Below are 13,886 nucleotides of genomic sequence, written 5' to 3'. Positions count from 1 at the left end.
TGATGGAGGAGTTTGGCATGACACCAACCTGTATATTTTTCAAAAATCATAATTAGAATTTTAGCCTCATTTACATGGTGGAGGTTGGATAAATCCATCCTATTTCCCATTTGTATACTAATATTAAGCTGAAAGTACTGATTAGTATTGCCTCTATTGTTTGGTTGAAACCAACAGTAAAAGGATACTAAGTACATTAAGAGGTGCCACAAAAATTCAAGCAAGTCAGCTACCATTTGATATGAATTTATTTCTTTTGCTTCTAAATCTGAAATTTGGAAGCCCATCAATTTCTAGCTTGATTGAAGCTCTAACCTTAGCAGGAAGGAGGGAAGCTTCAGTGAAGATAGTAGAAGTTTTTAAGTCTTCAGTGAAGACAGTAGAAGTTTTTAAGTCTTCTCCCAAGTTAGCAAGTAGGTCCGCCGTAGAGTTTCCCTCTTTATATATATGTTTGAACACAAAATCACCATGTCTAGTTAATCTCTAAATCTTAGCAATAATCTTAGTTAGTTGCCAGGGTGGTTTTAGCTTTTCTTTGATGATGTTGACGACCATAAGAGAATCAGATATCACCAGAACATTCCGAAAATCATTATCCTTACATATATTAATTCCTTTCCAAATGGCCAATGCCTCGGCCATATTGTTGCTGCATTGCCCATAAAATTCAGTAAAGGCATGACTCATTATACCTCTGTGATCTCTGATGATGCCTCCTCCTCCAGCTGGACCTGAATTTCCTTTACTACAACCATCCACATTGAGCTTGACCCAATTAAAATTTGGTTTATACCAGTACACTGCTTGAGAGTGAGTTACAGATCTGAGCTTTTCCACCAAATTACATTTCTCCAACAAAGAACGAGGAATTTGCATATCAAGGAACTTTGCTTTGAGAATTAAAGAAATAAGATTGTTGACTTGTTGAATAATGTACTAAGATGACATCTTCTTTTCTTCAAACCTGGCCCTACACCTGTTTTCCGGATTTCCCACCATATATCAATTGCTATACACTGAAGAATGCATGAGTGAACTTCATTCTTGCCTTTAGTTATCCACCATTTCATAGTTGACAATCTTATTTGTCCCTGAACCAAACCAATACCACATGTATTGCAAAAGAATTCCCATACTTGTGTGGTTATTTGTCCTTCACTCAAAAGGTGTTTAGTGGTCTCTATTTTATGAATTGGACAACAATTACAAATAGAAGGAAGGCAGATTCCAAACCTTTTCACTGCATCATCCGAGGGGATCATATTTTGTAAAGCCCTCATTAAGAAGAAACAGATCCTAAAAGGAATTCATATGTACCAATTCTTTGAGCTAACAAGTGTTGATTCTCTTTTCCTTCTCACATTCTGCCAAGCAGTTTTGCTGCTGAATTTCCCTGTAAAATCAGGAGTCCAGATAGGCAAATCCTGTCTCTCAGTGTTAAACTCAATAGTGATAATAGAGTTGATTACACTTTGAGGTAATATCCTCTTGAATTTCACAATATTCCAATTATTACCCCTGTAGAAATCCTTGGCCATAGTTTTTTTTGGGAGTTCTTTGATTCTAAACTAGGTTTGCAATAGGACCTAGATCAGTCCATTGTCCCACCAAAAAGATGTCTCTCCTTTGACGATTTTTCATAGAATAGAAGGTTCCACCACTTTTTTGCTATCCATGAGCCTCTTCCATATGTGAGATTGTCCATAAGCCCATTTCTTAGCAACACGGTGATATCTTTTGCAGTATTTGGCCTCAAGAAATGATTTTAAGATAGTGTCTTGAGTCCTGAATTTCCACCACAATTTAGCTGAGAAAGTATTACAGATATCCCTAAGGGATCTAAAACCTACACCTCCTCCATTGATCGGGAAACATAAGTCCTCCCAAGAGCACCAATGTTTCTTTTTTTTTTTTGTCTTCATCCATTCTCCAGAAAAAATTGGTAATTATTATCTCCATCAGTTCCAAAGCAATCTTAAGAGGATATACATCAAATAATAAATGTAGAGGAAGAGCATGGAGCACTGATTTTATAAGGACTGCCTTTCCTCCATAAGAAAGAAGTTTTCCTTGCCATCCTTTAGCAACTTTTGCCACCATAGTATTGAAATAAATAATTTTTTCCTCCCAACATAAATGGGGCATTCGAGATAGATCATAGGGAACTGGAAATGATTAAAACCAGTGATCCCTTTAATAATATTGATCCTGGGTCATCTTCTTTAAAAGTCACATAGAATCCAGATTTTCTCTTGTTGAAAAGTTGTCCAGAAACCTCTTCATATTTCCCCAATTTAGTCATCAACAACTCTAGAGATTGAGGATCACATGAAGAGAAGATAGTATCATCTGCATAGCATAAATGAGAGATATTAGGGCCATTCTTATCCATGGAAAATGAAACAAAATTTGATTGAGTTAAAGAGTCCATCATTTTGGAAAACAATTCAGCTTTTCTAATAAAGAGAGGGGGAAAGAGGATCTCCCTGTTTGATGCCTCTGGTGGAGTTGAAAAAACCATGTCTAGTGCCATTAATATTGACAGAATACTAGACATTAATGATGAGTTTCCAAACACTGTCAATCCATCTCTCAGAGAACCCAAATTGTCTAAGTATTCTATAAAGATAATCCCAGGAAACCCTGTCATATGCTTTAGTCATGTCCAGTTTAAGCACCACATTGCCACTAGGAGAGGTTTTGTTGATGTTATGAACTATCTCTTGGGTTAACATGATATTGTCTGTGATTGGTCTGCCTTTGATGAAGCCTGTTTGGTTAGGTGAGAACAGCTTGTGCTTGGGCAACTGAGTCTTTGATTAACTAATTTTGAAAGAATCTTGACTGAAAAATTACTAAGACTAATAGGTCATAGTTCAGTAAAAGTCTAAGGATTGTCTACTTTTGGAATAAGTATTAGACAAGTATGAGTAAGGGCCTTAGGAATCTGATTACCTGCAAAAAAAATCAAGAACCATTAGTAGCAAGTCATCTTTTATGATTTCCCAATAACTATTATAGAATTTCCCTGAGATCCTATCAGGGACAGGAGCACTGTGGGAATTCATGGAATAAACCACATGTTTCAGTTCATCCATAGTTGGATTGGTCGTAAAACGTTCATTATCATAGTCATTTATTACTTTAAGAATGCAATTAAGACTAGAAAAGTCAGTAGTAGAATTCTCTTTGGAGAATTTATTTGAAAAAAAGGATACATCTTCATTAGCAATGTCTTCATCCCTTCAATCTAGGTTCCATCTTATTTCCTCATCTTATTTAGCGATAGTCTCTTTTTCTTGCCTTTGACAATAGAGTGGAAAATTTTGGAGTTGACTTCTCCTTCCACAAACCATTGAAACTGAAAACTCTGGTTGCGAACTTATCATGTTGCGAAAGAAGACAAGACGTAATAGTCCTGTCAATTCCTTGATCGTCATATAACTTTCAGAAATAAAATATTGTACTAATTTATATTTTCTCCTAAAACATATTCCCTCCGTCTCAAATTATCTGTCGTTTTTTTTTGTATTACGCGTCCGTTAAGAAATATTAATTAGGAGGGGTATTTGACAACTTTACCCTTATTTATGTCTAAGTTATAATCTCTCTTCATTAAATGTTTACTCTATTTATGCAGCATCTCCATTAACTAATGACAAAATTCTACTAAAGGTAAAATGGAGAAAACATAATTAATAATGTGTTAAAATTGAAACAGAGACGAGAATTTTGAGAGACAAGAATAATGGGAGAATTCTTTTTTGCTTTGTATTCATCATAATGACCTCCTTATATAGAAGTTAGGTCTTTCTTCCCCTAGTCTAATAAGGTATTACACATCCTATATTTACCATAATTACAATTTCACCATAAATAAAACTATTACAATTAGACTAGAATAGGGTTCCATAACCCCCCCCCCCCCCCCCCCTCAAGTTGGAGCATGAGGGTCTCGGATGCCTAACTTGCCAATCAAATATTAATGCCGCGATTTGCCCAAGGCCTTCATAAACACATCAGCCAATTGCTCACTGGTTGATACATGACTAGGAAGTATTATATCGGATTGGACTGCGTTCCGAACATAGTGACTTAGTCCGTCCATGAAATATTGGATTTCGTGCAATATACAATGTCGTTTGACTATCACAATACATTTTCACCGGAGATTTATGTTCAACGCCCAAACTATGCAAAATTCCCCTTAACCATTTTAGTTTACAGACTATCATTGCCATTGATCGGTATTCGCCTCCGCTGATGAGCGAGAGACAATGTGTTGCTTCTTGGTTTTTTGTGACATGGGTGAATTACTGAGGGGATCGGTAAGTGATTTTCGAGTTAACAGACATTCGGCCCAGTCCGAATCACACCATCCATACAACTGGAGATCATAATATTTTCTCATCATAATGCCTTGTCTTGGGTTCTTCACATGGAGGGAAATGTTCCGTTGTGCTTCCTTTGGTTGCTGCATGAATTGGGACAACACATGCATGCAATATGATAACTCAAGTCGCGTAAAACTGAGGTATATTAATCTACGACCTGACGTCGGTATAGTTCCAGATCTCCCAAATTGGCTCCTTCAGCCAATGCCAGTAATCCATGGGATATTGATTGGTTTAGCTTCCAGTAATCCGGACTCAGAAATTTATATCCAAGACATATTTCTGTTGACAGAGAAATAACCCAGTTGGTCCACATGCAACTTCAACTCCCAAAAAATACTTCAGAGGGCCCAAATCCTTCATGTGAAAACATGCGCAGAGATAGTCTTTGAATCGGTCAATTGCACTATGATCGTTTCCGGAGATAATCAAGTCATTCACATAGAATAAGACGTTAAGTTGCATACCTCGTCGGCGCATCGCGAAGAGAGAATAATCCAAGTATGACTGTTTGAACCATATTTCATCAAAGCACTTGACAATTTCGCAAACCAGCACTGTGTGGCTTGTTCAAACCATACAAAGATTTTCAGAGTCGACATACTTTTCTAGAGCAGGAACACAAAATTCCGGCAGCAATTTCATGTAAGCTTTCTCCGTAAGGTCACCATGTAAGAAGGCATTATGAACATCCATCTCTCAATTTTGTGAAGTTGCAAATGCCAGGAAGGTCCGAAGGTTACTATTGTAGCAACTGGAGCAAATGTTTCATTGCAGTAAATTCCTTCCTCTTGTTTATTTTTGAAAATGACCAATCGAGCTTTATAACGCTCGATTGTGCCATCAGAGTTATACTTGATCTTGTACACCCATAGACATCCAAGCTTTTTCTTATCTGGTGAAAATGTTTTTAATGTCCACATTCTATTATCCTCCAATGCTTGGATCTCTTGCTGCATTCCTTTTCTCTAATGTTCCTTTTTCATTGCCTCCTGAAGATTTTTGGTTCGGTTCCTGTGGTGATTGCTACAAGGAAGCTTAGATGTTGCAAGAAAAAGATTATCATAAGATATATAGTGAGCTAAAGGGTAAGACGCACCTGAGGGTTACTAAAGATCGGGCAGACGCGTTGATGGACTTTCTTTCCGGAGTGTTTCATTGACGTAATCGCGAAACCAAATCGATTCATGCTTCTGAAATTTACCCCGACCCAATTGTTCTTCCACTTGCAGGTCGTTGGCCCCGACACCTTCCGTCTGTACTTCTTCCAGTTTTCTCTATTTGGACCGTCATCTGTCCGGTCTAATTCTGCCTGATCCGTAGGTTCAGTATCCGGTGTCCGTACTTCGTCCATCTGAGTTTTGTTCGTACCTACATTATTAGTTCGGTCTTCTTCGAAGTTGTGTTGGTTTCTTTGTCCCTCAATTTCATCTGCGATCACTTCTATAATGTCAACCAAGTTACCTCATCCTACAGCAAAGGGGAACTTAGTCTAGTAGAAGTCCGCATCTCTTGAGAGTAAATAGTTTCTCTAAGTTATATAATCTCTAACCCTTCTTTCCGTAGGGGTATCCCAAGAAGACACACCTACGACTCTCAAAATTGGCCCTCGTTCTTCCCTTTGTGTGTGCATAGCATAGTGAGCATATCACCCTTAAATTATCATACCAGGGCTCCTCCCCGTATAAAATTTCATAGGGGTGTTCCCCATTCAAAACCGAAGATGATGCTTTATTGATCAAGTACCCCGCAGTCAAAACGCATTCTCCACAAAATTAGATCGAAGATGACCCTGAAATCTCAATGCTTGGGGCACAATAAGAATGTGACGGTGTTTTCTTTGGACTCATCCATTCTGAGGTGGTGTCCTTGTACAAGATGTTTGAAAAAAAATTCTATGTTCAAAGAAGTAAGTCTTCATACATGTGAACTCAGTTCCGTTATTACTTCTAACAATCTTCACTCTTTTACCAAACTGCCTATCCACCAAGGCGAAGAAATTATTTAGGGTTTGAGACACTTCTTTCTTGTCGATTAACAGAAAAATCCACACGGCTTGCGAGTGATCATCCACAATAGTAAAAAAATACGAAGCAACACAAGAAAAAGGGGTTCTATACGGTCCCCATATACCACAATGAATCCTTTCAAAGATATCAGAAGCTATATTATCACTTAAGGGAAAAACACTTCTTGTTTGCTTTGTCCTTTGTCATATATCACATTATTTATATGATCCAACACTACTCTCGTTTAGGCCTAATGCCGTAATTGACTTCTTTACTTGTGCTGAAGGATGACCTAACCGTTTGTGCCAAAGATCGAACCAATCAACTACCTCCGCCTTCATAGCTCGTACTCGCGACACATTACGAAAATAGTAAAGTCCACCTTGGCGCTCACTCGTTCCAAGTAGCTTCCTCATGGTGGGGTCCTGTATAGCACACATAATTTTGTTAAATTTTACATTACAATCTAAATGATCAACAAGTTGTGACACAGAAATTAAATTGCATATTAAGTCTGGAACGTAAAGGACATCCTTTAACCATATCCTATTATTTAGGCTGGTTGTTCCTTCTCTCGTGGCCACCGAGCTACTTCCATCTGGAAGCCTAGATGGATACTTAGGAATGTACCGTTGATCGCTCGGTTCCTCTAGATTACTTGTCACATAATTGATAGCTCCAGAGTTAATAATCCATGATGAGTTTTCGGTCTTACTATTGATCTTACCATTCGAGTTTATTCCTTGGGAATTCAACACGTGAATCACAGTCTTCTGGATCTCGTCACTCAAATTGTGAGGTCCTGTCCCACCTGTGTTCACTGATCTTGTCTTCGCCTGAGTTCCTTCTTTGACAACCACGATGGTAGTTGCCTTTTCCACAGACGGATCCCGATCCACCCCTCTGCTGTTGTTGCTGTCCTCATCTTCTTCCTCTGGTTTTCTCGTCTCCTTTTTGATTTCCTGGCCACCAATCCGAATAACCAATGAGTCAAAAACATTCGTCCACAACATGTCTGGATCTCTTATAATGTGTGCAGAATGCACTATTATTTTTCCCTTTGCCTTGGTCATGGTAAGGGTTTCTTCCTTGTACGGCAAAAGCCATGGTTTCACTCCGATCTTCCATTTCTCGTGCGATTCCTCTCACGCGTTCTTCTTACACCAGCTTCGAATAAACCTTGTTCAATGATGGCAATAGTTCCTGGGCTAGTATATTCGACCTCACCGTACCATACGTTGTCTCATCCAATCCCACGAGGAGAAGATGCAACTTTTTTTTTTGGCTTCTAGAAGCGTTCCTAGATTACACGTGCACTTTCCGCACGTACAAGTTGGAATCTGTTCGTAATTCACCAATTCCTCCCATATCTTAGTGAGTTTTCCATAGTAATCCACTATTGTCCTTCCCTTCTACTTGCACTACGCAAGTTCCGCCTTTAGTTGTTGCATCCGAGGGCCATTAATAACTGCGAATCACTCTCGAATGCTCATCCATAATTCTTCTGCTTCCTCTTTTTGTGAAATCGTTGAGCGAAGCGTTGGTTCTATGGTGTCGCGAATCCACGTAGTCCACAATCTTCCAAGCTATCGACTCTTCCTCCAGTTTCTTGATTGTACCGTCGATGAAGCCAAACTTCTTTCTTGCTCTTATGGCTCTCCTTATGGATCTAGCCCATTCTTCATAATTCTCACCTTCAATTGGACTTGTGTCACCACAATTCCAGGGTTATCATTCGATGTAATGTCATAGGGAGAGATTGTGTTTCTTTGGGTTTTGTTTTCTTTACCGGCGATTCTTTTGCCGTCATCGCTGGTTTCTTTACCGTCACTTGCCATTGTTTTAGGGTTTTTGTGTTCTTTCTAATGTGGCTCTGATACCATGTTAAAATTGATACAGAGACGAGAATTTAGAGAGACAAGAATAATGGGAGAATTTCTTCTGCTTTATATTCATCATAATGACCTCCTTATATAGAAGTAAAGTCTTCTTCTCTCCTAGTCTAATAAGGTAACCCTATTCTAATAGGACTACGCATCCCATATTTATCAACCCAAGTGTTGGAGTTCCAGAGCACGAGGGAATGGACTTTCATTCCCAGGACCGCGACTCCTTGCAAGCAACCTCGATAGAAAAGACAACGGCGGACGTGCTCCGACAACCTTGCCCGAGCCTCCCTCCCTTCATTCAATGCTTGACAGCTTTCTTCATGCGGCGTGACACTATCACAATTCCACCATAAACAAAACTATTACAATTAGTGTAGACTAGTGTTCCATATAGTGTCCTGAACTTTTAAAACGACAAATAATTTGAGACAACTATTTAATTAATCACGACAGATAATTAGAGACGGAGGGAAGGAGTACTATGAAATATTTTGTCCTTCCAATTATAACTGACATGAAAGAAATGTTACGAAAATTGAGTATAACAATATCTCAAAAGAAAGTCCGTAACACCATGAACGATAACCATCATAACAACAGAAAGCTAAGCGCAGTAATTAATGTTCTGAATTGAAGTTATAGTAAGTGGAAAGAAAATGGAAGCAATCTACATATCCTGCGGTTTCTAAACACGTGAAATGGCAAGTATCACTTTCAGATCTCTCTCGAGTACACTGTGCAACAAATGGGAAATAGAAGTATCGCTATACCTGCCTAATATATACATTATATTGACTATGACTATTATCCTGTACAATGTATGGGTAATTAAAACCATTGTCGGCAAAATTTTAATGAGCTTTTTGTTTCTTTCTTCGTAACTTTCTCTTATCTTACTATAATTAAATGGTAAAACTTACCCGTACTTGGTGTTTATACCAAATCAATGGAGGCATGACATGTGTTTGAATATATACAACTATCGCTTAATCATGATTAATTAATATATGTATTCAATTCATTAAATTACTTAACTACTGTAAGTTACATTGATTTAGTGTAAATACCCAGTGGGGGTAAGTATTTTCCGAAATTATACAACTAGTTTCTTATAGATGTTTTGCCTGTGCGAGGCTGAAGTTACTTGAACAATACTATAGCTTAATTTCTTTTATTACTTGTCCACTTTCTTTTTTACACGCACTTAATTAAGAAATCATAAATAAAAATGTATTTTAATATATTACTCCTATCTCTCTCCAATAAATTGCACTAATCAATATTGGTTGCTTTAAAAAAAAAATTAAGGACAAAATAGGCAAAAATTAATTAATTATATCTTGGTTTTATAAATTAACAAGTGTGTCGGGGCGAATATTTTTAGTAATATGGATAACTAATATGGGACGGAGGGAGTAGAATAATAGAAAGTAAAAAGCAAAATATTGAGGCGTGAAAATCACTATTCTTCAAAAATATTGATGTATACTACTTGAGAATACAAACGAGTTTAGCGATACAACAAAGCCTATTTATATACTGCAAGACTTTTTAGCCACTTGTGGGGAAAGATCGGCATTCATATAGTAGCTGAACCAGATTTACTTTGAATACACATATTGCTTAATGGACATACATATTCCTTTAGTTAAAATTTAGATATTCTGTTACAGAACGGAGTCCAGAAATCAGAAATGAATACCATTACTTGCTGAAGAACTTCTACATATAATTAATTACTCAAATGGCTTTTGGGCTATACCGACGTGTAGTGGTACTTACTACTTACCCACCAACATTAGTACATTACAAACTACTCAACAACTGTACGTTGGAGTCAGAGGTAGGCGGCTGGAGCTTAAAAAGTTATAGGTTCAAGCTCAACTGAATTTAATATTCCCGCCGTCCCAATTTATATGACATCATTTGACTAGACATGAAATTTAAGAAAGAAAGTAAGACTTGAAATTTGTGGGCTAAAACATATCTTAGATTTGTGTGGTTGTAAATTATCTCAATAAGGGTAGTAAAAGGAGAATTTTAAAGTTAATTTGTTTATGAATTTAGAAAGGTGATATTCCTTTTTTGGACAAGCTAAAAAGGAAGGCGTGCCACATAAATTGGAGCATAGGAAGTATTTCCGATGTGTCAAAGCTTACTAAAATTTCAAATGATTAATATATTTTGAATTCATCATTTTTAAAATTCAATAAATTCACTACTAATAACTTTACAAAGAATTCATCAAATTTAAAATCTTAATATCTATTCAGAGGCTTAATACGCGCGGTAGATGCATTCCCACCTCCACATGAGGCGATGAGGGTGGACTGAGGCGGCATGAGGGTAGAAATAAGGCTCATTGATCACTTTTAGATCATATCTTCGAAAAATAGTCACAGTCATGAAATTTCGAATTTTACAGGTGAAAATATCCTAAAATTCCATGACAACTGTTTTTAGAAACGTGAATATTTATGAGTTTTACCCAGCATGAGGTTGCGTGAAATTTTAGGTGAAATGTAGGGTGTAAAAAGAACTAATAAGTTACCTAAAAGTTAAAATCCAAACGAATCGCCAGGGGGTGGGGGGCGGCAAGCAAAAGTATACTGCAACACTGCAACTACTACTGTACTTGATATATTCATTTCTCATGGCATTGCATGCATGAGCTTGAGGTTTTCACGGTATGAACCTTGAGTGCCAAAAAAAAGATGTCCCAAAAAGGCCAAAACTATTAACGTGTCAAAAGAGTTGGTTTTCCATTTAAAATAGGAATTAAATGCAAGAGCCATGCATTTAATACACTCTGAATAATTAGGCACCAAATTAGTTGGACCTTTCACCTATACATATGTCCCTTACTGCACCTTTCCAAATAAAAAAAGAGATAAAAAGAAAATAAGAGTTGATAAAAAAGTGGCAATGGAGAAAATTAGAATTTTTGTTACGCTTTTGATAATGTTGATTGTAGTAGAAAAACAAATGCAGATTGTTGATGCGGATAACCCTTATGCTTGTTGGGGTGGGTGTTACAATCAGTGTATATTATTGAATTTGCAAGGAAGTGTACCAGGGAGGAATCCTTGTTATTTGCAGTGCTTAAGCAAGTGCATTCCTCGTACTGCTTCTGACTACCAAAATTACTGCAAGATTGGCTGTTCCTTGGAGATCTGTATTCCTACTCGCTCTGGTATACTTCGTTTTCCTTTTTTATTTTCGTCTTGTGTGTTCTGCTACTCGTTTTAGGGCCCGACTAATTCTGATTTGCACCAAATCCTACTTTTGGGGTAAAGCGGTCCTTATCACGATTCCATTCCCACAGTTCCATTCCTAGGGCTCGAACCTAAGAACTTTGTCTAAAGATGGAAGATTACTTACCGTACTATCCTGCCACGACCTTTGGTGGTGCTCTAGTATAATTTACCTTTGCAAATATTTGGTCATGTTACAGTCTCACATTGGTTAGGGAGTACGCATTATGGCATCATTATATGATCTTGGAGTCTCACCTTATGATTCAACTTTTTTCGAGGTTGAATTAAGTCTAATTTCATTTACGGCCCCTATCCTTGTTCGTTTTTTTATCCAATGTTGAACCACTTGTTTAATGTCCACACCGGAACATGCGGGGTGTGTTAAGCTAGAGTCCCACATTGGTTTAAGATCAGATGAATTTTTTATTAAACGAAAGTTTTAAGCCGTTTCCAGTAAGGTTGATTCGAGTATAGTCTAAATGGAGTAACCGAAAAGGTACTAATGAATGTGAAGAATAATGCTTAATTAGTGAAAAGGAAATGAAACATGTGGGAAGTAACTTTGAGCCTGTTTGGATGGGCTTATTTTAAGTTGTTTTCAGCTTATAAGCTGCTTTAGATAAGCTAAGTCAAACGGGCTCAATTATTTTTTTTAGCTTATTTTAAACATAAAATGACTTTAAGCTGGCCAGCCAAACACTCAAAAAAGCTAAAAACAGCTTATAAGCAACTTATAAGCCAATCCAAACGGGCTCTTTGTTCGGGATCTGCAGAATTAATTGGTAATGATCCCAGGTGATCATTGTCTCTAAATCCATGCAATAAGGGTTGACTACTTTAATTTGACAATTCGATTGTGACAAATTTGATGGCAACATAATTTGAAATTAAATGAGGGCGAAGGAAACTCCCTCTTCTTCTTTTTCTTTTTTAATTTTATTTTATGAAAACGCTCTTTTAATTTCCCTGTTTTATTTTTTAGTACATTTTCTGTTCAAAAATCAAATATACAGTACTTTATTTTTCTTTAGTTTAATTTCCTTTTTGGTTTGTCAGGTAATGGTGCAGATCTGGATGCATGCTTTGGCAATTGCGGAAATCTTTGTGGGGCATAAAAATATTTATTACCACTATGTGTTATGTCATTAGAAAGAATTTCTTGTCTCACTTTTTTTCATTTAATCTTTTAATTATTAGTGCTTAATAAATAAATGGTTCTTTGTGATTTGCCGTTCGGTCTGAACTTGATAGCTGTATTTTGTTTTCTTCCCTCATGTCCTTTTCCTCTTTTTCAATGTTTCAATTCCCACATCAGTTACTAAATGGAAAAGAGTGTGAGGATTTTTGTTGGAAAAAAGAATAGTGTACTGATTTTTATATTAACATTGCGGTTTAATATGTGATGGCAGGATATTTATTATTTTTATCAAATTTATCAACCACAGTATTTGTAATAAAAATTTACTGAATATTTAATTACCACGATTGTGTAAACATTTTACACCCTTGATATGACTTAAATTATGGAACAGCTTATAATTAGGTCGCCGCCTGAGTGCTTACAAATGTTTCAGCTGTCTAGCTATAATAAAAAGCTTACTAAAAACTAACTTGGTTGATCCAATGGCATTTATATTCATCTAATCCTCCTTGACTTGGAACCAAATGACAAATTTAAGATTTAATATGCGGTAGGTTTGGTGTTGAGAGTTGTCTCTAAAATGTGTATCTAATTTTAAGTAGGGTTAACTACGCTAACCGCCCTTATATTATGGCTCAATCACGGATAGATCCCTTGTCTTTCAAAATTAGACACGTACAGTGTTTATATTGTAAAAATTTCTACACTTACACCCCTTATGATGTATATCCGTGACTAAATATATTAAAATATTATTATTGAAAGACAAACTAAAACAACAAATAAGACATTTTTTCAGAGTTATTTATATGAAATTTTAGAACCAAGATAAAAAATTACCAAAACAATGTATTCATGCCGTTGATTAACAAAATAATATAGTAATATTTTTTTGAAGCATTTATCATTCGAAACTCATAAATAGAAAAATGAACACAAATTATTTAGTAAGATATAAAAACTATTAGTACTCCCTGTGTTTTAATTTGTTTGTTTTACTATCTTTTTTAGTCTATTTTAAAAAGAATGCCTATTTCCTTTTTTACGTTTAAGATCACAAGATTAAAAGACATACATTTTACATATCTTTAATTTATGACCAAGATTCAATAAGGAATAATACTTATTTTCCTCATTCACGGTAACATTTGATCTTACGAATCTGCGAATCCGTGATTGGATCGGCTATAGTTTAA

General features: G+C 36.5%; 2 protein-coding genes across 2 annotated transcripts; one reads left to right on the top strand and one right to left on the bottom strand.

Moving 5' to 3' along the window:
- Positions 1-5,035: 5,035 nt before the first annotated feature.
- On the bottom strand, positions 5,036-5,353 carry LOC132637347 (uncharacterized mitochondrial protein AtMg00820-like). Its single transcript, XM_060354450.1, has one exon. It carries the CDS (start codon positions 5,351-5,353, stop codon positions 5,036-5,038), a length of 318 nt encoding a protein of 105 aa, XP_060210433.1.
- Positions 5,354-11,167: 5,814 nt separating this feature from the next.
- LOC132635696 (uncharacterized) lies at positions 11,168-12,792 on the top strand. The gene is made up of 2 exons (XM_060352195.1): positions 11,168-11,485; positions 12,606-12,792. The coding sequence occupies exons 1-2, from the start codon at positions 11,218-11,220 to the stop codon at positions 12,662-12,664; spliced, it is 327 nt and encodes a 108-aa protein (XP_060208178.1). The 5' UTR covers positions 11,168-11,217; the 3' UTR covers positions 12,665-12,792.
- The last annotated feature ends 1,094 nt before the right edge of the window (positions 12,793-13,886 follow it).

Source organism: Lycium barbarum, chromosome 4 (assembly GCF_019175385.1).
Source record: "Lycium barbarum isolate Lr01 chromosome 4, ASM1917538v2, whole genome shotgun sequence".
Lineage (NCBI taxonomy): Eukaryota > Viridiplantae > Streptophyta > Magnoliopsida > Solanales > Solanaceae > Lycium > Lycium barbarum.
Note: the sequence above shows the minus strand (reverse complement) of the source record. Positions and strands in the feature narration are given on the sequence as shown.

Excerpts from the sequence above, each read along its gene's own strand:
- LOC132637347 (XM_060354450.1), bottom strand. The coding sequence starts at position 5,353 with ATGCAGCAAGAGATCCAAGCATTGGAGGATAATAGAATGTGGACATTA.
- LOC132635696 (XM_060352195.1), top strand. The coding sequence starts at position 11,218 with ATGGAGAAAATTAGAATTTTTGTTACGCTTTTGATAATGTTGATTGTA. Across the intron at positions 11,486-12,605 it reads CTGTATTCCTACTCGCTCTG|GTAATGGTGCAGATCTGGAT; the intron begins GTATACTTCGTT and ends TTGGTTTGTCAG.